The sequence below is a fragment of the Leucopleurus acutus genome, assembly GCF_964270905.1.
Source record: "Leucopleurus acutus genome assembly, chromosome: 13".
Taxonomy (NCBI): domain Eukaryota; kingdom Metazoa; phylum Chordata; class Mammalia; order Artiodactyla; family Delphinidae; genus Leucopleurus; species Leucopleurus acutus.
The window spans coordinates 3156672-3181195 of NC_139155.1; the positions used below are offsets into that span (position 1 = coordinate 3156672).

General features: G+C 52.3%; 1 protein-coding gene across 1 annotated transcript in view; it reads left to right on the top strand.

Annotated features, from left to right (window-relative positions):
* Positions 1 to 20605, top strand: part of MBP (myelin basic protein) — a 423042-nt gene extending 402437 nt beyond the window's left edge. Inside the window, exons 6-9 of the mRNA XM_082853265.1 lie at positions 9687 to 9794; positions 11059 to 11094; positions 14685 to 14804; positions 20243 to 20605. Of these exons, the coding sequence (XP_082709391.1) occupies positions 9687 to 9794; positions 11059 to 11094; positions 14685 to 14804; positions 20243 to 20287 (309 nt within the window). The 3' untranslated portion in view covers positions 20288 to 20605. The remainder of the gene's footprint in view (positions 1 to 9686; positions 9795 to 11058; positions 11095 to 14684; positions 14805 to 20242) is intronic.
* Positions 20606 to 24524: the final 3919 nt, after the last annotated feature.

A 24524-nucleotide genomic window follows, 5' to 3' on the forward strand; every position in this document is an offset into this window, starting at 1 on the left:
TGCTCGACTTCAAGTTTAAAAAGGGCAGCAGTTTCCAAATAGCAGCTCCACACAGACCTCATGTCTGTTCATATCACATAGAAAAGACGGAGCATGTATTAGCAACACTAGTTATCAGACACACATTGTCTTTGAAGGACCAGTTTCTCCCAAACTAGCACACAGTAAGACAGAGTAACAGCGCAGGAAGAGAACATGCTTCCTGTTAATGCCTATGATCTGAGGGAAGCCAGAACACAGTTATGATATTTAAAAGATGTTCTCATCTTGTAACGAACCTCAAATCGTCACACCGGGTTTTAAAGTACCAGGGAGAGAGCTGGTCCTATAACAGGCTCGTAGTCTCCTGTGTAGCTACTATAAGCCATGCGTCTACACCTGGGTGGTCCTCAGATGCTTTTCCTTACGCTTGTGTATCTAATGATGTTATTCTCCTGGTCCCTCCTTTGCACTCATCCAATGTCATTCATCTGGAGGAGAGAGGCAAGCAAACTAAAGCCTGGGCAGAGAGAGGGGAGACCGCCTGGGCTCATAGGGTCCAACAGGGAGCACACAGGTGCCTTTCAGGTGCAGAGCCCGGGAGGGGTGGACGCAGAGGCGGGAAACGTCCCAGAGCCATGGATTCACTCTGATTTCCATCATTGGAATTCTGATGGTGGATTCAGGAAAGAGTTTAAATTCCTCTCACAGACAAGAAATAAAGCAAGCGCTAGAACTCTTTTTTTCCCCCCTAAGCACAAAACCCCAGGCACAGTGAATACTAATTTTTTCAAGAGGCAGCGTTTTCTTCTGAGAGGGACTGACTCTATATCCGTTTGTTTCTAATCAAATGCAAATGCAAATGATGATGCTGGCAAATACCTCATCCCCGTTTTCGTAAGACAGCCGCTAGTCAAGGGAATGAAACTTTACCCAATCTGATGACCACTGATCTTCAGATGTGTCAGGCAAAAACCAATCCCCCGTTATTACTTGCAAGTTTAAGGACTCACAGCTCTCCAGCAAGTTGGAAAAACAGTTATAAAATCCTTCCCGTTATCTGGAGACGGGACTGGAAAGCAGCCGGGAAGCCAAGTGCACGAGCCCCCCCTGCTGGTGAAGGACATTATCACAAGTGGAGGGAAAATGAATCCCAATTTTTCAAAACCAGTACAATGAAACAGGCTAATGGAAAAAGCAGTTTATGTTAAAAAATCCATGAAATGGTTGTCCTTTATCCCATGGCTTTCCTCCAGTAGGGTTTAAATTTTTTAGCATAATGTTATTTTATTTGCCACCAAGAAGTTTATTGTTGTTTTGTTAATCACGATGCCAAAAAAGAGTAACACATCAGTGCCACTTAACCCTGCGAGTGCTGTGATCACGTGCCGAGGCCCCTACACGACTCACGTGTTCACGTGTGCAGACAGCCAGGTCTCCATGTGGTTCATCAGAGTGTGAACCAAGTCACCCCTAACAGGTAGGATTTCTTCTACAGACTTCTTGTTATTTGAAATCCCTATGTAATAAGCACTATTTTTCTAAACAACTTGAGTTTTCATTTTTAAAAAACTGGACTAATTTTCTAATTTCACTTGTCCCAAATATTCAGCTCCACGTATTTTGGAGATAGCGTGTTAACGTCCTAACCTCAGGTCTAGACCGGCACGTGGGGCGGGGGCCCTGTCTCCGGCCCCGTTTCCTTTTCTGATTGCTCACACTGAGAGGGGCGACCGCTACCCGCCCCGCCCCACCTTCGGGGTGTCCGGTTCTGATTTTCCGGTAGGACTGACCTTCGAATTCCTCCTTTGCCTTTTAATCACTTACAAATAGATGAGCTACTTGGATCCGGATAGACATGGACAAAGAGACACCATTCCTGGCAAATAACTGTAAAATGTGAACAGTTCTTCTGTAAAATGTGAATGGTTCTTCTATCCTTTCTGCACACAGATAAGAAGGGCTGCATTGGAGAATCACGAACCCTTCCTGAGTTAGGGAGCTGAGTCCAGGGGGCTCCTTAAAGGGAAACTTGTGTGTCCCAGGCTCTGGGGGCAGAGGCTGGGGACACAGGGGTGGAGGGAGGAGGACCTGCGCCCCGTCCTCCCCCCACTGGGGTCACCTTCGCACCCAGACGGCCCCGCCGTCATCCCCCTTCCCCTGCGGCCCGTTCCCTCCCCAGACTGTTTCCTCCAGGACAGAAAGGGACCCCCTTGTTTACAGTGAGGCATGGAAATAAGTACCCACTCCCTATAAATTGTGAAATATAACAAATAAGCCCAAACCCACTGTTTTTAAGTACCCTGCCACTCCTGCCAGGGGCTCCCACCGCTGCCCGGGAGACAAAGGCTGGCCCTGCTCTGACCGTGAACTGAGCATTGACAGCAGAGATGTCCTGCACGGCCGGGGCCTCCCCGCCCGGCACCCCTCAAGTTGGGTGTGGACCCCTTTCCTCAGCGCAGGCTGGCCTTCAATATGGCCTCAGAGTCACAACCCACCCCCCCACCCCATGTTCCTTCAAAGAATAAAGGATGCTCTTCAGATTGTGGGGAGGAAGCTGGGAGCCTGCATCCCCTCAGCCACCTGTCGGAGGCCGGACCACATCAGCATCACAGGGTCCGAGTCAGAGCAGGTGACTCAGCACAAGAGCCAAAGGGTGGAAACAACCCAAGTGTCCATCAGTGGATGAAAGGGTGAACAAAATGTGGCTTACACAGGCGACGCGGGATATGGCCCGGCCTTAACAGGAAGGAAATTCTGACCCAAGCTACAGCATGGCTGAACCCTGAGGACATTACACCAGTGAAAGAAGCCAGTTGCCACCGGACAAACACTGTGTGATTCCACTTGTATGGGGTCCCCTGAGCCGTCAGATTCATAGAGAGAGTAGGATGGGGCTTTCCAGGGGCCGCAGCAGCGGATGGGGAGTTTGTGTCTACTGGGTACAGTCTCAGTTTGGGAAGATGGAAAAGTTCTGGAGGTGGATGGTGTAATGGATACACAACATTGTGAATATACTTATGGCCACTGAACTGTGCACTTAACGACGGCAAAATGGTAGGTTTCACGTTACGTATGTTTTACCACAATAAAAAAAAAAATTAAGGGTGACAGATACAGCACTCCCCTCCCCTGCCACTGTGTAAAGGTGTCATCACCATGGCAACCGAGGCACGTTTCTTAGCTCTTCTTCCTGTGCTCACCACAGAACTTTTTAGTGATACATAAATAAACAGATTACGCAGCAGCCCTAGAGTCTTAGGAAACGCCCTAATACATAAACCAGCTGCAGAATTACCTTTCTTTCCTTGCCTGCTACTCAGAGGTGGCCCCTTAGTAGAAGCTGAGAGCTAAAAACTCTCTCAGCGAGTCTCGGTTTCAACCCCGTGCTTTTACATGTGGGGAAACAGAAGCCCCAGCGCTTGGCGTGCTCGGTTCGCAGGGGTTTTTGTGTCACGACCAGAGCCCCCCAGAGGCTTGCTCTTTCCAGGAGGCCCCAGTAGAAAGAGGGTTTCTTTGTTCCTTTGTCCACTTCTGTTTGCTGAACCAAAGCCAGAAGCTTTGGGGAATCAAGTAGAAGTTTTTCTTTTTTCCTCCAAAAACTTAAAATCTAGCTGGAGACCTGGAGACATAAGATGGATGTAGGGAGAAGGCCAGACTCACCTATGCGGAGATCTCCAACCAGTAAATTCATGGAACGACGTAATGTTGCCATCACCAACCTTGGGACAAATAATGATAGATCGTGTTAAATGGACTTATTTTATTTTATAAATTAACATACAGTAAAATTGGGTTTCTGGTGTACACATCTGTGAATTTTAACACACATGTAGTTTCACGTGGCTGCCACCACAGTAAGGGTACATCACCCCAAAACCTCCCTCCCACTTCACACCACACCCTTCCCTTCCCCATTCCTGACCCCTGACAACCACTGCTCTGGTCACCCTCCCTGTAGTGTACTCTTTTGAAGAAAGTCACATGTATGAGATCATACTGTATGAAGTCTTTTCGGAATGGCTTCTTTCACTCAGTACAATGCCTTGGAGATGCCTCTGAGTTGTTGCTCCTTTTTACTACTGCATGGTATTCTGTTGCATGGACATACCACAGTCTGTTGATCCCTTTACTCAGTGACGAACATTTGGGTTGTTTGCAGAGTTGGTGATTACGAATTGAGCTGCTATAAACATTCATGTAGAGGTTTTTGTGTGATCATAAGTTTTCATTCAAGATTCAAATTATTTCCATCAAAAGATTGGAGACCAATATATTCATTACAAAAATCTCATCCAAAAATATGTAGTTTTTCTTTTATCATTCAAAGCAGGAAGTGGGATTGCTGGGCCATATAGTAAGTATTGATACATGGTTAGCTTTATAATAACTGTCAAATTGTTTTCCAGAGTGAGGGTACCATTTTGCATTCCCACCAGCAAAGCATGAGAGTTCCAGTTGAACTGCATCCTAGTCTGCACTTAGTATTGTCAGTATCCTTTATTTTAGCCATTCTAATAGGGGTGTAGTGGTGTCTCCTGATGATTTTGATTTGCATCTTACTAATAGCTAATGATGCTGGGCATCTTTTCATGTGCTTATTTGTGTTCTCCTCATCCTCTGCAGTCAAGTGTTTAGTCAAGTGTTTTGTCCAATTTTTTAACCTGGTGGCTTGTTTTTTTACCATTGGTTTTTGAGAGTTCTTTACAAGAAGGACTTGTGGTTTCAAGTCTTTTGTCACATATATGATTGGAAATATTTTCTCCATCTGTAGTTTGTCTTTTCATTCTCTTAAACTGTCTTTTGCAAAACAAAGGTTTTAAATATTGATCAGGTTCAGTTTATCAATTTTGTTTCTTTTATGGATCATGCTTTTGGTGTCAGGTCTATAAATTTATTGGCTACCCTCACGTCATGAAGGTTTTCTTCTATTTTCTCCTGTTTTCTTCTAAAACTCTGTACTTTTACAGTGTAGATAGAGATCCATGATCCATTTGGGGTTAATTTTTGTATAGGGTGTGACTTTGGATTGAGGTTCATGTTTTTGGATAGTGGATGTCCAGTGGTTCCAATACCATATGTTGAAAAGACTGTGCTTTCTCCATTGAGTTGTCTTTGCACCTTTGTCAAAAGTCACCTGGTCCTATTTGTGCGGGTCTACTTTTGGACTCTACTGTGTTCCACTGAACTATATACCTACACCTTCTCCAGTACGACACTGCCTATAGCTACATAGGAAATCTTTAAATCAAGTGATGCGGTTCCTCTGATTTTATTCTTCTTTTTCACAGTTGTTTGGCTATTTTGGTTACATATAGTTTCAAGGTTAGTTTTTCTATATCTAAACAAAATCCTGCTAGGATTCTGAGTGGCGGAGTATTACATCTGTAGATCAGTTTGGGAAGAACTGCCATCTGTACTATTCATGGTCTTCTGACACATGAAGATAGTATGTCTCTCCACTTAAGTCTTCTTTGATTTTCTTCCACCAGCATTTTCTAGTTTTTAGCATAAAGATCCTATACAAGCTTTGCTAAGTTTATAACTAATATTTTGTTTCTCTGACGCTATTATATATGGTGGTGCTTTTAAATTTGGGGTTTTTTAACTGTTCATTGCTAATATATAGAAATATGATTGACTAAACGTTCTTTCAGCAACAGACAACTACAACAAGATAGCTATAACTCTACATTAAATTATCTGTGACAACTTATAGCCAAAATTCCAAGTCAGAGTCCTAGTTCAGTCACTCTTCAATGCATATGTTACAAAAGGATTCCATGATGATTGTTCTATTTACTTAAGATCTACTGCATGTGTTGGGCTCTGTATTAAAAGTGATCTAAACTGTCGATGCGTTAATTCAACAGTTAATGCTCATTGCATGCTTAGTTCTGTGCCGAGGGCCATAAATACACTAATTGACTTTTTCATGAACAGTTCTGACCCCAGATTCTGAGAGGTAGAACACAACTTACCAACTTCATGTGTTCCTTAAAAGATTTAAATTACTTTTCCCTCAAAAGATTGGCGACCAATGTATTCATTATAAAAATCACCAAAATATATGCTCTTTCTTTTAGCGTTCAAAGCTGGTACGCATGATAAACATGTGAAACATTATTATTATCTACACAATATTTCATTAACTATGTCAGAGCATAAATAAGTTTTAATAATATCAGAACTGCATATAGGACTGAACGTTCATTTATTTAAAAACCTTTTTGTAAAGTTTAAGAAACTTTTCTAGTTTAACCACAGAATGGGTGAATCAAAGTGCACGATGTTTCTGTGACTCAAAATCCAACACAGCCTGCAGAAAAATGGTATATAAAAACAAAAGTAAAGGGACTTCTCCAGTGGTTAAGACTCTGCACTTCCACTGCAGGGGGCGTGGGTTCGATCCCTGGTCAGGGAACTAAGATCCCACATGCCGTGCAGTGCGGCCAAAAAAAAAAAAACAAAAACAAAAAAAAAACCCAAAGTCAGGGCAAATTGTACTAAGTTCTGAGCTGCTTTAATTATTTTTGGCCATTAGGGTGGAACCTAATAAATAACTTCACTTGGCAGATACATTAGACACAAAGATATTTTTTCTTAAAATAAGTAATTTAAACAGTTTCCTAGCTCATCTGTTTTCTTTTTTCATTCTTAGTTTTATACTCTCTTTTATTGGAGAAGCATGTGTAAGGTGGGCCAGCGGTGAGCGAATCTGATTGGTCTGTGAGCTCAGAAAGGCGCTGGCTGAGAGACAACACAGCACAAGGAGAACCAGATTATTTATGTTCTGGCAACCCCAGCAGAGAGAATAAGAGTAAGGACGGGGGAGGGAGGGTCACCAGTTCCTGAAACGCTCCAGCGCTTCCCCTTGAGGTTGACGTCTTCAAGTTCAAATGCGCATGGCGTCCGCTTCTGCCCACGCCATCGTACCCACATCATAACTCAATCCCCCGGGTTTCCTCTGTGGGGAACCAGAATCCTGTGAGGTCCCCGACCTGGTGGAGGAGAGGGAGACTCAGCCCGTGGCCACCAGCCCTCCGCTTCACCCTCTGCCCTTCTGGGAGGCTGTGAATGTGCCACACGGAAAGCAGATCACGTGCTGAGTCGCCCCAGGTGAGCTGAGAAAGCTGTGTCCAGCAGAGGCCGCAGTAAGGGCACTGCAGCAGCAGAACGCGCGGCCGCGACGTCGGGAGGGTGGGTGTCAGGCAGCGGGGAGAGCCTGGGAGAGGCAGAGAGCCACAGGGAAGTGGGAGGGGGCCTTGACTCCAGTCAGGACCTGCAGAAGGATGGACTTTGAGCTCGAAGGCTGAGCAGGGCACGAAAAGTCACAGGGAAGCAGGAGGCGTGGAGGGCACGTGGACACCTCGTTCAAAGGACATCGAGGTGGCTGGTCTACTCAGAGCCAAGACGAGGTCTCAGCAAGTGGACAAAACCAGGCCATGCCGTGTGGTGCCAGGTCTCGGGGGCCCCCCGGCTGGAGAAAAGATGTTCAGTTTGTGAAACAGGGGCAGGGAACGGTTGTGGGGAAGGACAGGAGGAGAGCATCCTTTGCAAACCCGTCTTGGCTGGAAAGGGAGGAGCCCGAACAGGGCTACCCCAGCCTTGGCCTTAACGTCAATGTGGGCAGAGGACAAATGTAAGGAATATTTTAAAGAAAAACCTACAAGGTTTGTGAACTGAGTCAGTGGGGGAAATAGAGCAGAGAAGGAGCCAGCGTGACCATAGGGCTTCAGCCCTGGTGGATGGGGGTAGGAGGACCGCCAGCTGGAGACAGGCATAGACATTAACAGTAACTAGTACCGGGGACAATGCACCTGTAACTAGTACCAGAGACAATGCACATGTAACTAGTACCAGAGATAATGCACCTGTAACTAATACCGGGGACAATGCACCCGTAACTAGTACCAGAGATAATGCACCCGTAACTAGTACCAGAGATAATGCACCTGTAACTAGTACCAGAGATAATGCACCTGTAACTAGTACCAGGGACAATGCACCTGTAACTAGTACCAAAGATAATGCACCTGTAACTAGTATCAGGGACAGTGAACCTGTAATTAGTATCAGGGACAGTGCACCTGTAACTAGTTCCAGGGACAATGCACCTGTAACTAGTACCGGAGGTAATGCACCTGTAACTAGTACCAGAGACAATGCACCTATAACTAGTACTGGGGACAATGCACCTGTAACTAGTACCGGAGATAATGCACCTGTAACTAGTACCAGAGATAATGCACCTGTAACGAGTATCAGGGACAATGTGCCTGTAACGAGTATCAGGGACAATGCACCTGTAACGAGTATCAGGGACAATGTACCTGTAAGTAGTATCAGGGACAGTGCACCTGTAACTAGTACCAGGGACAATGCACCTGTAACTAGTACCAGAGATAACGCACCTGTAACTAGTACCAGAGATAATGCACCTGTAACTAGTACCAAGGACAATGCACCTGTAACTAGTACCAGGGACAATGCACCTGTAACTAGTACCAAGGAGAATTCACCTATAACTAGTACCAAGGACAATGCACCTGTAACTAGTACCAAGGACAATGCACCTGTAACTAGTACCAGAGATAATGCACCTGTAACTAGTACCACAGATAATGCACCTGTAACTAGTACCAGAGATAATGCACCTGTAACTAGTACCAAGGAGAATGCACCTGTAACTAGTACCAGAGATAACGCACCTGTAACTAGTACCAGAGATAATGCACCTGTAACTAGTACCAGAGATAATGCACCTGTAACTAGTACCAAGGACAATGCACCTGTAACTAGTACCAGAGATAATGCACCTGTAACTAGTACCAGAGATAATGCACCTGTAACTAGTACCAAGGACAATGCACCTGTAACTAGTACCAGAGATAATGCACCTGTAACTAGTACCACAGATAATGCACCTGTAACTAGTACCAGAGATAATGCACCTGTAACTAGTACCAATGAGAATGCACCTGTAACTAGTGCCGGGGACAATGCACCTGTAACTAGTACCAGGTACAGTGTACCTATAACTAGTGCCAGGGACGATGCACTTGTTACTCCAGTGACAGTCCAGTCAGGGGTGCAGGTATCACCAGTGAAACTAAGCCCATTAAATGCATTAAATTCCCGAGAAGCCCAATTTAGACTTTCGGTGGCAACAGTGTCTTCTGAACAGTAAGGGCACCGAGCTGGTGATGGAGGAGGTGTGCACGAGGCTTTGGCGCATTTACCTGACGGGCTTTCAGGGGATTCCTCTGACCTTCCAGACGTTTCCTGATCCCCTCATTCTCACGACCTCCCACACTCCCATAGCAGGGGGTGTGCACAAGCACCGTCCTCTCTGCCAGGGCTCCAGGCGAGGCCCCCTCCTCCTGGGACCACCAGCTCGCAGGCTCTGTCAGCGCTTCTGAAGGTGGAGCCCACGTCCGGGGAGGCTGGCGATGCTCCCCCCTGAGCTTGGCCTTCCCGTCGGGAGGGCTCCCGACGGGGCGTTTGCAGTGGCCAGGAGGTCAGCCGAGGAGGGACCCGTGGGGACAGCACCGCCCAGACCCCACCCGCCTGGCTGCATCCTGTGACGTCAGCAGCTTCCTAGCATCAGGTCTCCAAAAGTATCCGGATCCACAGAGGAGCAGAGGCAGCTTCCCCAGACAGCAGAGGGTCCAGCCTGCCCTGAGACCACGCGTCCTGTCTTTCAGGATGGACACCACGCGGCCAGAGCCACCCACTATGGCTCCCTGCCCCAGAAGGCGCAGCACGGGCGGCCCCAAGATGAAAACCCCGTAGTGCACTTCTTCAAGAACATCGTGAGTGGCAGCCACGGTGGGAGGGGACTGATTAGAGGGGTGAGGGGCTTCCGGCCCTGCCCCAGTCCACGAGGGCCCGAGTAAGTCCCCAGGTGACACTGAGCTCTGATCCACAAGGGGTCTGAGTATATCTCCATGTGACACAGCTGTAATCCATGATGGGGGCTCTGAGTATATCCCCAGGTGACGCCTCCCACTTCCTCAGGGTGAGGTTGGCCTCGGGAGCCCAGGGCCAGCACCTGGTCCCAAGGTCTGAGCTGCATCTGCCGCTTAACTTTGTGTTAAAACTTTGAGTTCTACCGAAGAACTCACTCCTTTTGAGACTAAGCTAGTAGGAGATGCTTAGTTCAAAAATACAAGCTTTGCAAAACTCTGGAGACGGTAAGAAGATCAGGGGTGCGGGGACAGGAGGGATGAATAGACTAGGAGTGCCCGGGATTTGGGGGCAGCGAGTCTCCTCTGAATGATCCCGTGACAGCGGAGACACCTCATACATTTGTCAAAATCCACAGAATGTACAACACAGAGTCCACAGACCTTGGTTAATGTATTGACATTGGCTCAGTTGTAACAAGTGGACCACACGAGAGCCAGGGGTGCTGTGCACAGGGCAGAGGGGTCATGAGAACTGTCTGCAATTGCTGTGCAAGTTTTCTAGAAACCTAAAACTTCTCTAAAAAATAACATCTTAAAAACAAACCCACAGGCTCTAATTATAAACTTTCTGGGCAGCAGGCATCTAAGGTGGTATTTTCATGTTGATCAGGGGGCTTGAGGAGTCGCACACCTGAGGGTGTCCTGTTTGAGGCTCGAATACCAGGGGCCCTTGACTGCCCACCCCAGAGAGGATGGTGGTGACGCTCACCGTCTCCATCACCTGCGAGAGGGGGTGTGTCATGGGCGCACACGCCAAGAGGAACCGCCTCTGTGGCTGCAGAGCCTTTGGCGTGTTTCCCATCCTCTCAGACACTTTCTGTGTGCTCTGGAAGATCGAGGTAGCACTGGATACTTTCACATTCTCAAATCGTATATTTCTCTCTCAACTAAAACAGAATGGGGACGCCGGGCAGAGACTGAGTGGGTGGCTTCTTATACCAATAGATACCAGACCCTCCCAGCAAGCAGGAGCTAGCAGGGAACTAGCAACAAGCCAGGTGACAACACGAGGTGACATGGTGACAACAGGAGGCTCTCACGAGGAGGGTCAGGGCTACTGTGAAGCAGGGACCCCACCCCCGCTCACCATTCTCCCATGTCTTTGCAGGTGACACCTCGCACACCTCCTCCATCACAAGGAAAGGTAAGACCTCCCAATGTGTTGAGTCATCACTTTACAGCCCTTCCCTGAAATCCCTAAACGGATCAAAAGGAGGGCTGGACTCAGAGCTCCCTGACTGCACCCCAAAATGTCTTGTCACGTGGAGCCCATGCAGGACAGGCTGAGCCGCACGTGACACCCCTTCCCGCCTGCTGCCGTGCAGACAGCGCTCACCATCCCAGCTCCCTTCCCTCTCAACCCCAATCTGAAATCCTCCCTGGGCAGCTCCCCGGGGCCACAGCCAACCTCAGGATAGGGCACGTGTGCCAAAACCTGTTTGCCATCTCAGCACTGTGTTGTCCTGACTGTGTTTCCTGTTTCATGCAGAGAACGTTTTTCCCACACTGATCACCATGTCCCTCTTTTTCTTTTCCTCACACAGGGGCGAGGACTGTCCCTCAGCAGATTTAGCTGGGTAGGTGACAAATGCACGTCTACCCGTTGCCTCTCCTTCCTCACGGCCACTCAGCTGTTCTGTTCTGTTCTGCTTCAGTTGCTCTCTGGGCCCACCTTCCTTCCCATCCCACCCAGCTTGTCCCCCGCTGCTTCCGCCGCAGCCGGTCCTTCCTTCCAGCTGGGTTCACACTCCTGTTTTCATGACCCAGGGCCCAGGCACCAAAGGGCTCCTAGGAGACTCCCCTGGGCTCCTCCCCAGGGAAGGAGTGACTCCACGTATGAGAAAATTCCTGATTTCCTTCCAAAAGGGCAGATGAGGAAAAATGGGTCCCTGCAGCCTGCGTGTGGGCCTGTCCAAATAGCCCGCACTCCCTCCCCTGCCAGATGTTGACATTTTGGGGAGAAAAAAAGGATTCTGCTCACGAGACAAAAAGATGCTAAATTCAGTCATTCAGTTTATAACCTAAGTGATCCAAAAGATTTTGGCTTGGGTTTTGATTTAGTCATAACTAAAGCTTGGATATCAAGCCATCCAGGAAAAAACCTTTTTAGGAGTTTCTGAGAAGATTTTAAAGAAGATTAAAATCTTCGTTTAACCCATGAAGATTTTAAATGGCTGATTTGTTCACTTTCTAGTAAAATTTTGTGTCTGAACCAACTTTAAATGCCTATCTATATTTTAACTAAATCTATCGACCATACTTACTAGCAAATATTAGATAGAGTTCTTACTTTATAAAATCTCCAGAATAAAAAGAGAACCACTAATCTATGGGCCAGGAACTGTGTCTGTCTGGGAGACACAGTATCCTTAGAAACACATCCTCCAATGTCCTTGGAGACACAATATATCGCTAGTGCAGAGCCTACATATCCTTGATACCCAATTAACAAGCATCATAGAAATCAATGAATGACTTTAGAAAGAAAGAAAAGGAAGGGAGGAGGGAGGGGGGAGCCACCCTCAGAGAAAAGGCAGGGGAGGCTTCCATAAACTGCCCCAACGCATCATTACATTGAAGTATGAACTGAGATATTTGCTGGAACGTTTTATACAAATACGCGTGAGCGTTTTCCTGACCTCATGAATTTGCCAAAAGGTGATGATAACGTAGGGAATCGACACGGGCCAGCCCTCAGGGACAATTAATGATTGACTTTCTGTGCCAGCAGGAGACAAAGATGATGCTGAAGAATGGGACCCACTTTTGACCCAGAAATCTGATTTTAGTAACCGCTTGAGCTGCCTCTAACCTTCTAGGCGTGAACCAGGGCGAAGCCGTCGGCGAACGTGGAGTGATGGGAGGGGGAAAGACCATGTTTCTTCCAGTCGTTTAAAGGCCACTTCAGCCCGGCAGCTAACAGCACGGCCTTTGCATGCCTCTCACGTCTCTGTGTTTGGTCCCACTAATGTCTGTTAATTTTCTCTTTTTTTCCAAAGTAAAATCCTGCTCCGCATTCCGTGAGCTGGTTTGTAGGTTTCCTAGAGCCACACGACTGTCTTCCCGTTTGGAGTTCCTGAAAGTCCCACCAGTTTTCTAAACTATGTTGTATGTTTTTTGGTAAATTCTAGGTTGTCCAAAGATATAAGTGACCAAGAGTTTGAAAGGAGAAAATTTAAGCAGATTATTAATCTGAAAACCAATCCCTGAATTTAATTCTCAGAAGCTCTTTATTTTTGGAGAAAACAGCAGAGTAAGAGAACGATTTAGCACTTGCACGGGAAGGCGTGGATCTCGACAACTTCTGTGTCTGTCCTTTGGCTCAGTCCTCTTTAACCACCCCCCGACCCTGGACCATGATGCCGCGAGCGTGTCCATGGAAACCTCTGCGATTCAGGGCAGTTCTGGGCTCCGCTCGTATGCGGTCTTGGATCTTCGCTGCCCCTGTCCCTTGCACACTTGATAACCCTTGAAACCAAACCTTCACGTGAAAGTAGCTGAGCGGCCAATGTCTGTTCCCAAACCTGGGCTGAAGAGAAGCAGCTTGGGGTGCAGGGCAGGGGGTGTGCCTGAACAGATGGCCCTGGTCCAGCTTCAGTTCCAACACGAGAGGGGTGGACTGGAGGAATCTGGAAGCTTCTGGAGCCTAAACCAGAGGGATCGATCCCATGGTTTCCCAAGCTCCTTCCAGCCCTAAGGCACCCTCGTGAAACTGGAAAGCGCTGCAGCCTGAGGCAAAGGGTTCTGGGGTCTCGATCAGGAGACGGTTTTATTTTGTGTATAGAATTCTCAGGAGAGGCCAGACAGAGAGCTTCCTACTTCTTGCTGGCGAAACCTGAAGTGAGACCTCAGAGCCTGTCCGTTGCATAAGATCCGTGACGCAGACAGGATGAGTGGTTCACCCCTGGAGGAATGTCGCACCCCAGGCTGGACACCCGTTACCCCCAAAGGCTAACATTCCTTATGTCTGAGCATCAGAGTTTCCCCCATTCCTTTCTTGTGTTCACAGTGGAAGTTTCCCTTTGAAACTAAAGCGCATTAGAATGCAGACTGGTCCTAGAGACACACATATCCTTACATTTCAGTAATCACTTGTCATTGCTACGTGTCACGAAGGCAATTTTTCTCCATCTTCCCTGAAGTGAGAGGGGCTCCTGGGGCAGCTGCAGACCAGGCTGGGAGCTGCCAGGGGAACCCCCCGCCCCATAACAACAGCAAGCTCGAAAGTTCAGAGCCGCAGGCTCCATTCTCAGAGCAGAGCATCCATTATCCCCATTTTATAGAAGAGGAAACCAAAGCTCAGAGAGGTTCCAACACTTGCCCAAGGTCACACAGCCAGGGTGGGGGGTTGCTGAGACCCGTCCAGGTGGCTGGCTCTGGGGCTGTGCCCAGGTGCACGGCCTGGGGGACAGGGCTTCCCAGCCGGGACCCGCCCCCTCCCCTCTACGGTGACCGGCTCCCAGCCCAGAGCCCCTGGAAGGACCCTGGTCCCGGTTCACTGTCCACACTCAGGGCACCCAGGCCGCGGCCAGGGGAGCTAGCTGGTCCTGGTCGTCCTGGAGAGGCTCCTCCAGGCTGGAGAATTGGGAATTTTGTCTGTGCACGTTAGAAAGGTAGGAGCCCCCAAATTTCACCAAGTCTGAAGGCTGCTGATGCTTCCAGGGAAGCAGATGGGAAGGGTCTGTGCTGCCCAGGCCGCATGGACAGACTGAGAGCGGCCGTCCTCTCTTGCAGGGAGCCGAGGGCCAGAAGCCAGGATTCGGTTACGGGGGCAGAGCTTCCGACTACAAATCGGGTCACAAGGGCCTCAAGGGGCATGACGCCCAGGGCACGCTTTCCAGAATCTTCAAGCTGGTAAGGCACCTTCTTAAGGCGGACGGCGCGGGGGCAGGTTCGGGGACAGGGCTGGGACTGCCGGCCTCTGGCTCGTCCCTGCGCCGCTTCTCTGCAGTCAGCGCCCCACGTGCCATCCCTGCCCCCCCCCCCCAAGCGCTCCTCCAGGGCCCGCCTGAACAGGGGCGGCGCTGGGCGCCAGGCCGGGGCCCCTCGGGGAGCTTGCGGACGCCGGGGTCGCCATGGTTACAGCCGGCCCGGGAGGCGCGGGGGCCTGGAAGGTCAGACAGCAGCACCTCCGTCCCTGAGGGAACCGGCGGCAGCCATGGGGACACGAGGGGAAGACGGCTGGATGGCCGAGAGGCCCCGGGGACCGCGGGCACCCGTCCCGTCGGTTAACCCGGGCGTCGGAGCCACGTCCGTCAGTGCGTGACCTGGGCCCCCGGGCTCCCTGAGGCTCGGCTTGTCCTCCGGACGACGGGGTGACGGACGCGTGGCCGAAGCCGCTGTGACGGTGGAGCGGGCACAACGCCCTCTGCCCGGCCCCCCACCCCCCGCTGGCGACAAGACGGCCTCGCTCGGAGCACCCGACATCTCAGGAGGGGCTCCGACGGGGGACGGGCGCCATCACCCCGGGCCTGAGCCGCACGGAAGCGGGAAAGGAAGGTTCTGGACTCGGACGGGGGCCGGCGGTGGCCCTTCCCCCCAGGCCTCTCAGAGCCTCCCTCCCGGGGGAGGTCGGGGGCGCCCACGTCCAGGGCTGCCTTCTGACCGAGGCCAAGCTCACCTGTGAGGACGCGGACGGCCCGGAGACGGGAGGGCCGGGAGCCGGGCTGGGCCTGGAGCAGACGGGCTGAGGGCGGCGGGCTCCGCCCCGGCGTCCTGCGCCGCGGGCCGCCCGACGCCGAGGCGACTTCCAGGTGGCAGGAGAGACGTGTGTGGCCTCCGTTCGCTCAGCCTCTGCCGGTCGCAGGAGCGCCCCGGGCCCGCTGACGGCTCCTCGTAGGAAGGTCACAGACCCTGGGGCACGAGGCGCAGCCTCGGAAACATGCCGCCACCGCCTGAGGCTTGGGGCCCCGAGAGCCTTGGGAAGGGGCTTCGCGGCGGCGGCGGAGGCCTCGGGACTAACACAGTGACGGGCTCGCTCCGGGCGTGGCGCCGGGGGCCCCGGCCCGGCGGCAGCGCTGCGGCCCCGCGCGTTCTGCGCCGGGCTTTGCTGAGCGCATGCTCGGTGCGTCGTCACGTGCCGGCGAAGCCTTACGCGCAGGCCGCCGCGTCTTAAAGGAGCCGTGTCATCCTGTCGGGCGGGCGACAGAAAACACAGGGTGCATGCTGGCGGGGAGGCGGGATGGGCTGAGCGCGAACGTGCCCCCCTGTGCCCTCCAGGCCATCGGGATTCCAGAAGGGGCGCCAGACACGGCCCGGCGGAGCGGGTGGCGGGCGCAGGGGCGCGAAGGGGGGCAGGGGCTGGCCTGGCACGGGGACAGGGCTCCCGGCTGACCGCTGACGGAGCATGGGGAGGCCTGGCCGGGTCCCGGAGGAGGGAGGCGGCTGCGGCAGCGGCACCGGGTGACCGGTGGGAGGGGTAAGGGGCTCCCCCCATAGAGGGTCCCGGGACCCTCCTGAGCGCTCTGACCCTGGCCCTGAATGGGGAGGTCCCCGGGATCTAGTGACACGGTGTGACTTATGTTCTAATGTTGAAAGACCATCTGGCAAAAACTAACAAAAACGGGACCGGATTTTGCACTTCCTGGACTGGAGAGCAAGGAAGACCCTGTGGATTTCCGCGGCTGCCCATCTGGGGCTTTGACGGCAGAGCCCAGGTTCTAACCACGTGTCAGCTTTTCAGGCTTAAACCTGGAAGGGAGTTGGGAGTTGGGATGACCCCGTGGAGCCACGGCGAGCCTACCGTGCCACTGGGGCCGTGTCCACGCAGATCTGAGGCTCCAGGAGGGCACTTGCCATCCCTGGCACAGAACCGTGTTCACAGGGCAGCTGGGCAGGGACAAACTTCACCATATTCGGGTCCCATGTTTTCTCGTCAGAGTAACAGCCCAGCCATCACTTCCGCTGACTCTTCATCCAAACAGGCCATCACTTCCCTGCCGACATCCAACTACGACCAAAGCCCTGACTGCTAAGAGGGTCCAGTCAACTCCTCTTCCAGCTGGAAGAAACGTCATACGGAAGACGGACGCCAGTGAGGAAAAGACAGAGTCCATTTGTTACGGACGGGAGCGGCGTTGTAAGGACACGACACCCACGATGCCCTCAGCACCATCAGATGCTCCCTGCGGATAAAGGAAAGCCGGGATCCGGCCGCAGGAGGGGAGCCAGCTGCTCGGTCCCCGGACTTTGGACCGTCCTGCGTTCTCGAGCATCATGGTGTCAGCATCACAGGCAGACGCAGCCCAATTCTCACCCCGTGTGGCAGCTTCCTCCCCCCGTGTCCTCAGTCCCGCGGCCACCTGGGGGAGGCGGGAGTTTCCACGGACTCCTGTCCCAGGTGTTCGTGGGCTCGGATGAGAATGGGAGCGTCTCCTGGGGAACACCTGCTGGGATCACAGCAGGTCACAACGTGATTTAACATGAGAAGGTCCCGTGAGACGTGGTGTGGTCGTGTCACCAGGAGATCTGACAGCCCCGTGTGCCCCGTCTCAAGGGCTCAGTCACCACCAGCAAAGCACAGCAGCCCCTCAACCTGAATCACCTCTGACCTCTGACCTGAAGAAGCGGGCTTCCTACTTGGTTCATTAAAACGTCGAGATTCTACAATTTATGGTGGAAAGATTTGGTCAGGAACCCAAAGACTCATTGATTGGTCACCTAATCTTTAATTCAATATCGAGTCCCATGTGTGGTGTATTTGGTGGTCGGGATATACACACGGCACAGATGGACCCCATGACCCAGATTCTGGAAGATGCTGGACACTCGTGGGTGATATGAAGCAGGACTCAGCTTTGAGGACCCTTAGTCTCCTCAAGAAAAACCTTAAATACATGAAGTGAGTGGTGGGTAAACCGTGGCTAAGTTGGTTAATGTCAGATAAAATGCAGGGACTTCCCTGGTGGTGCAGTGGTTAAGAATCCGCCTGCCAATGCAGGGGACACAGATTCAATTCCCGGTCCAGGAAGATCCCACATGCTGCAGAGCAACTAAGCCCATGCGCCACAACTACTGAGCCTGTGCTCTAGAGCCCGCAAGCCACAACTACTGAGCCCACATGCCACAACTACTGAAGCCCGCGCACCTAGAGCCCGTGCTCCGCAACAAGAGAAGACATTGCAACGAGAAGCCCGCGCACCGCAACTAAGAGTAGCCCCTGCTCTCCGCAACTAGAGAAAGCCTGCGGAGCAATGAAGACCCAACGCAGCCAAAAAACAGAAACACAAAAGCAAACAAACAAGCCAAAAAAACAGAGGCAGGACCCACTCTTCAAAATGTCAATTCTGAGGCAAATCAGATAAGAAAATAAGTTCTACCTAAACGTCCAAGCAACAGAGACCATCACGATATACGTGTCTCGATTCTGAAACATAGCAGCGAGACGGCGAGGATACAGACCCCGGAGGAGCTCTGGGTCTAAACCCGGAACTGCAGGGTTTCCACCAGTGGCCCAAGCCTGGCCGGGAGGTTGCCTGCAATGCCCAGACCATTTCTGGGTCTCCCAAGACTTCTGAACAAGAATGTCCCAGGGCTGAACCCAGACGTCTGCAGTTAGGACGATTTCCCTCCTCATCTGGGGTTCTAACCCCTTTGGCTGGCTGACTTTGGGGAAATTACTCAAGCTCTCTGCTCTCTGAGCTTCAGCTCCTTCGACCAGGCAAGGGGGATGCTAACAACACCTCCCTCCATGTTGGCTTGCTCGTTCACAAGAGGAAACAGACGTCACGGATTTAGCTCGCGGGAGATGCTCAATAAATTGTAGGCACGATGATAGAAAATAAACCCCCCAAATGTGCCATTTATCATTTCACAAGGAGCCCCGAGGACATTCAGTGGCGTCTCCCGTGAACTGTCTGGCCCAGGGCGTAGGGAGCTGACTCCGTCTCAGCACAGGTGTACTTTGTCAGATGGGGCCGTGACTCTGCTCCTGCGTAGGAATAAATCACACTTTCGAGGGAGCCCTAACAGGGTGATCTGCGGGAATTTCAGGGCACGGTGGGCCAGGGCAGACTGGATCAGGGCTTCTCCGGCAGCGGCTCTGAGGACGGAGCACGCAAAGCTGAGCCGGGCTCACACGGGACCGGACCCGAATCCCCGCTGAGGAGGGTGGCCCTGAGGCAGAGGTGACAAAGCCCCTTCCCTGGGAGGGAGCGTCTCTGGGTGATTCCTGGTACCTTCAGAGGTTAGAATTCCACAAACCTTCTCGCTTGTGAAAATAAAATTCCTCTGGTGAGTTGTTCAGCAACATAGGGATGTTTCTGGAAAAAGCAAAACCCCAAGAAATCAGAACTACCATCTCTCTGGCTGACTGCGTTCATTATAAGGATCTGGGGCCCTCGTGCTTCCGTCACCTTATTTCTGGTAACGTGAGGGATGGAGGCATGGCCGAGGTCAGGTCAATAGGTGCCCGTCTGTCATCTGGTCAACAGGGTATTTCATGTCTGTCTTGCTCTCTGAGGGCTCACAGTCTCAAGGGAATCTTTGAGAGGTCAATTTTTCATCCATAACCTAAGAGAAAAGGGAAATCCAAAGAGACTAAAATTTGAATGAAAATTCAAAGGCAAAAAAAAAAGCGCCCTTTTCCAAGTTAATCTAAGTGACATCTGGGGTGACAAGTGCCACCTTCTCAGAGCCGATGCCCAGCCATGCTCCCTGGAAGCAGTTGTCCCCGCCCAGCCGTCTCCACCTCCACGACTGCCAACTCTTTTTTTTTTTTATTGCAAATTGTATTTGTCCAGAAAACATGTCAATTCACATGTTTTAAGACCCTGAGGTCGGAGTTAGTGGCCGGCCCCTCTGGGAGGCTGGTTTTCTTGGTGACGCAGAAGAGGGCTCATGGGAGGGGACTGTCCCCGGGGAGACCAGCTGAGCAGTGGCCCCTCCCTGGCAGCCCAAGCAAGGGTGTGCCCGTCACATCAGCACCTCAGCTCCCACAGAGGAGCCTGTCCCTGTCATCGTTCACGGGCCGCTTCCCCCAGTCCCCGGGAATCTTGGCCGAGGAAACGAGCTCCTTCAAAACCTGGTAATATATCAGTTGCGCTTTTCACGCCCGGAAAATGCAACGTTCTCAGACGAGACCCCCAACTCTCTGCGTCCTATTTGCCCTGAGGCACTTGGAGGTCCGACGGGCTAAAGGATGCTGGAGACACGGGGTCAAAGACTTGCTCCGTGCGGCATCATTTCCAGCAACAGACCCAGAAGAGGCCCCGTGGCTGGCGACCCAGTGACCGCAAGGACGCAGGGCGGCCGGGCGGCCCCGGCCCTCCTAATCCTCTGTTTCCTTTTCTCAGGGAGGACGAGACGGCCGTTCGGGGTCCCCAATGGCGAGACGCTGAAGCCCTGCCCCGTGTCGCGGAATCCCGTCCGTCCCCAGCTTCTTAACACAACTGCCTGGAAGTTAACCGCGAGCCGTAGATCCCTAACGTAGCCGCTGCCCCCTAACCTTGGCGACAGCGCACAGCAGGCCCCGCGCGCGGCCTGCCGGCTTCTGGCCGGCCGCCCCTCTGTCCCCTCGCCCTTGGAGATCAGTGACGTCCCCCGAGAGCCGGGGCCGGCGACCCTCCCCCGTCGCCGGCCCCCGTCCCGCGATGGCCCGGGGCGCGGCCCTGGGGACCACCGCGCGGGGCGCGCAGACCGTGCGGCTCCGAGCTTCCTTTGGTTTCTTTCCGCCGCTCACCCCGCGAAGCCTTTCCCCTTCTAACCAATCGGCTGGGCGCGGAGCGGCTTGGCGGCGGGCGCTTTGGTACGTGACAGGCGGGCGGGCAGCGGGGACTGTCCCGCGTGGTGGCCGCGGCTCACACACCCGGATGAGCCGGATCGGCGCGGGCGGAGAGGGCGCGCGGGGGCAGAGTCGGGCCGGGCTCTTCTGGGAAACCGGGCGGCGACGGCACAGGCTCGGCGGGCAGCAGAGCGGCCTCGCCACGACCTGTTTCCACCCGAGCCCGGCGGCCGGCCGGGAGGTGGCGCAGCTCGGAGCGGTGGCAGGAGTTTCCGGGGAGCCTCGCGGTGGCAGGCTGGTCACCGTGAGCGCGAAGGTGACAGGTGGCGTAGTTCAGCACGGCGGTGCACACGGCAAACACTAAACTCTCCCCCACCCCCGCGGAAACGTAACCGTCCCGCCCGCTTCCTCCAGGAAACCCACTGACGACGAGTACGCTGGCCTTTCCCGAATCGCCGGCCGAGCACGTGGGGATGGGCAGAGGTCCTCCAATCCCGCTGTTTCCTAACGCGAGCTGACATCTCCTGCGCTCCCCCTGCTCCCCGTAACCTACTGATTCTCGCCTTTTGAGTTCAGCATCTCTCCCACAAGCCCTCCAAGGAGCCCCGCACACTGGCGTCAGCCCCCCTAGGACGGAGATGAGGACCTAGTCAACATAACGCCCAAACGCGACTCTAATCCCCTTCTAATTTTGAATGTTTCGTGTGGGTTTAATATAATGTCTATTAATATATAGCCTCAATGATGAGAGGATAAGAAAAAAAAAAAGGAAGAAAATTTCTGAAACAAAACCTCCAAATTGCTATACACACACACACACACACACACACACACACACACACACACACACTGCATCTTTGAGCTGACTGTTGACTGAGTGACCTCCATTCGTGGCTACACACAACAGCAAGAGCTGTGACCCTGGGTCTCGTGGAAAGTATGCACTGTTCTTGAATATTGAAATAAAATACACTTTTAATGATATTTGCATGGCCGTCTTCTTTGGCTTTTATTCTGGTCTGTGGAATGCGAGCCCAAGTAGAGCAAAACTCAGAGCTGATGTGAGTAGGCATCTCACTGTCACAGGACAGAGCTGCCTCTCGGCACCTGTTTGAGGAGGCGAGTTATCATCAGATGGTTTGTGTATCAATAAGAGAAAGTGGAGTAGGGGCCGCTGTGAGGGCACTGAGTCTCTGACTCACAAGGAAAGTAATTTTTAATTTATCTTTAAACAATCCTTTAGAGTATATTTACATTTCACTATCTTACCAGCATACCAGTCCCCGTTAACTTGAACTGAAGAACCTTTGAAAAATGACTTTTGCCACGCAGAGACGATGACGAAGATAACTGATACTGGAAATTTTATGTATAGTTGCTTTTGGTTACAAGAATTATCTTTCAAAAAGGTAAACGGAAATCTTATGTTTTGCTTTTAACAAACCACTGGTTCCCTTCCGTCTCAGGAGCAGCCCTGAGAAACTCACAAATGCCAGCAAGGGAAGCGCCCTCCCCGTCGATTGCAGGGTGACACCGGCCGTCCTCAGGGAGCACCCAGGCTCAAGCGTGCTGTGCGCATCCAATCCGACAATAAAAGCCGGCCCGCCCAGTAGCCTGAGGCCCCATCCACGGGGTAGATAGACTCCAAGCCATGCCAACCCCCAAACCCCTTCAGACCAAGGGATTTGGAAAAGCACGCAAAGACATCACATCTTTTCAATTCTGCTCTTCCAGTTGGCAAGTCTATTTTAATGTTACATATATAGAAAATGCATTAAGTGGTAAACCAAGGGGTGTCCTAGAATAACACAGCGCTTACCATGATAATGTGATACTAAAATAAAATGACGCAAAATAGGAAATGAACCATGGAAGGGGTGTTCTCACTGAGCATTTATCCAAAGCGGTCTGCATCACCCCCCTCAAGTTGAAGGAAATTAGTTTACCAGGCGGAGCTCCAACAGAAGTGGGTGCTGGAACCCCAGCCGGGACACTCTTCCTCATCTCACTGTGCTCACCCCGAGGACCATCGCTCGCAGGGTCTAGAGGTATCGGGAGGGTCTACTGAACCGAGAAAGGCTCTTCCCACCAGCACAGGAAACCACAATGATCACGCTTTCCAAGATATCGTATCAATCTGCACAGCCACCTCCACGCCACTCGGTCCAGACCGAGAAACGTATGTGGCCTCCTGTCCATCTGGGCGGAGGATGGTCCGAGGAGCTGGTCCAGGGTGCCCAGCCCGGCGGGAACAACCTCTGGAGGGAGGGTTGAGGTCGGGAGCAGGTCAGAGGTTAGCAGAGAGGATGTCGGCTCAATCCGTGGGGCTGGCTTCATAAATCGGGTGCGGGCTGTAAATTGGAATTGGGATTTTGGGAGGAAAGAGAACTGGGGCCTGAGGAAAACACTGAAATAGGGAAAGAAAAGCCTTCTTGTAGCATCTGAAAACGAGAAGAGCCAAGCCTTTAATTGAGTCTATTAGGGCTGTCGTAACACTATACCACGGACTGGGCGGCTGAAACAATAGATATTTTCTTTGCTCGGGGTTCTGGAGGCTGGAAGCCCACGGCCAAGGTGCTGGCAGGGGGATTCTGGGGAGGCCGCCCTCCAGACGCCACCTGCCTGCTGGTTCCCCGCGGCCCCTCCTCTGGGCACGTGACACACTGCTGGTGTTGCTCCTTATGAGGGCACCAGTCCTCACCCTTGAGACCGCCCTTAAACCCTAATTAGCTCCTAGAAGTCCTGTCACACTGGGAGTGAAGGCTCCAACAGATGGATTTGTGTGGGGAGGGGCACCAGTCAATCCACAGCAGGTGTGTGTTTCTCGTGCAGCGACAAGTATGTCCTAGACCCCCATCTGGCAAGAGTTTTAATTAAACCACAGGACTTTGCAGGGAGTACGCTGCCTTCTTTCCCCAAAAAGGTAACATGAAGTGAAGCATCTCAGTGCATTTTCTGTGGCGATTTTTCTCTTGTAAGTAGCGAAGAGTCAGGGAATCCTGGGCAAAGCGGCGTAAGGAGGGGGTGCGCAATCGCAGCCCGGTGAAGCCGAGGGACGGGTAACCACCGCGGGCTGTTCACTCCAGTGCACGACCCTGGAGCAACGCCCTTTGACAGCATTTGCCCTGGAAGCAGAATCAACCACCTAACTTTCGAGAAACATGCTGATTTCAGTCGGGCTCTCCCTTGCCCCCCAGACAATCTCAACTTTGTCCCCAGGGGGAGGGTGACAGCTCCTCCTCTCACAGCCTCTTCTCAGCTCGACTACCCCCCCGCACCGTGAAAGAACACGGGTTCGCCCAGCACCTGAACCTCACCAACTCCAGAAACTCGTTGCTCGGTCAAGACCCGAGAGCACGCCTAAGATGACCAGCCCTTCAACCGCATCCAGACCAGCTGGGGCCCCTGCTGCTCGCAGCCTAGCTCCAGATGCTGGTGCTAAATTAAGGAGAGATTTGGAGCAGAGCGCGCACAGCGACTGACAGGGTGCACAACAGCCCCTGAGGGGGTGTCCTAGTGGCCCGGGAGGCGCTGGGTTGGCGGCTGTGCCCATGGCACCTGCACCAGCAGCACGGTAGCCCTGGGAGGCCCCGCCCACCTCGGGGGGCAGAACCTGGCCTCTGAGGAAGGCCCCCCGGGGAGGTGGGGACGTTGCCCGTGGAAGACACCCACTGGACCCAGAGGTCAGTGACCGGTTCACCTCCCTTAACATGAATTATGGCAAAATCACTTATGATAACGGGTCTGCTGCACAGGTGGGCAACGTCCTGCCCTCCTCGGGGACGCCTGTCTCTGCACCTTGGCAGCCAAACCTCAGAGCAAAACAAGCAACACAGGCTGCTGCAGTGACCGAG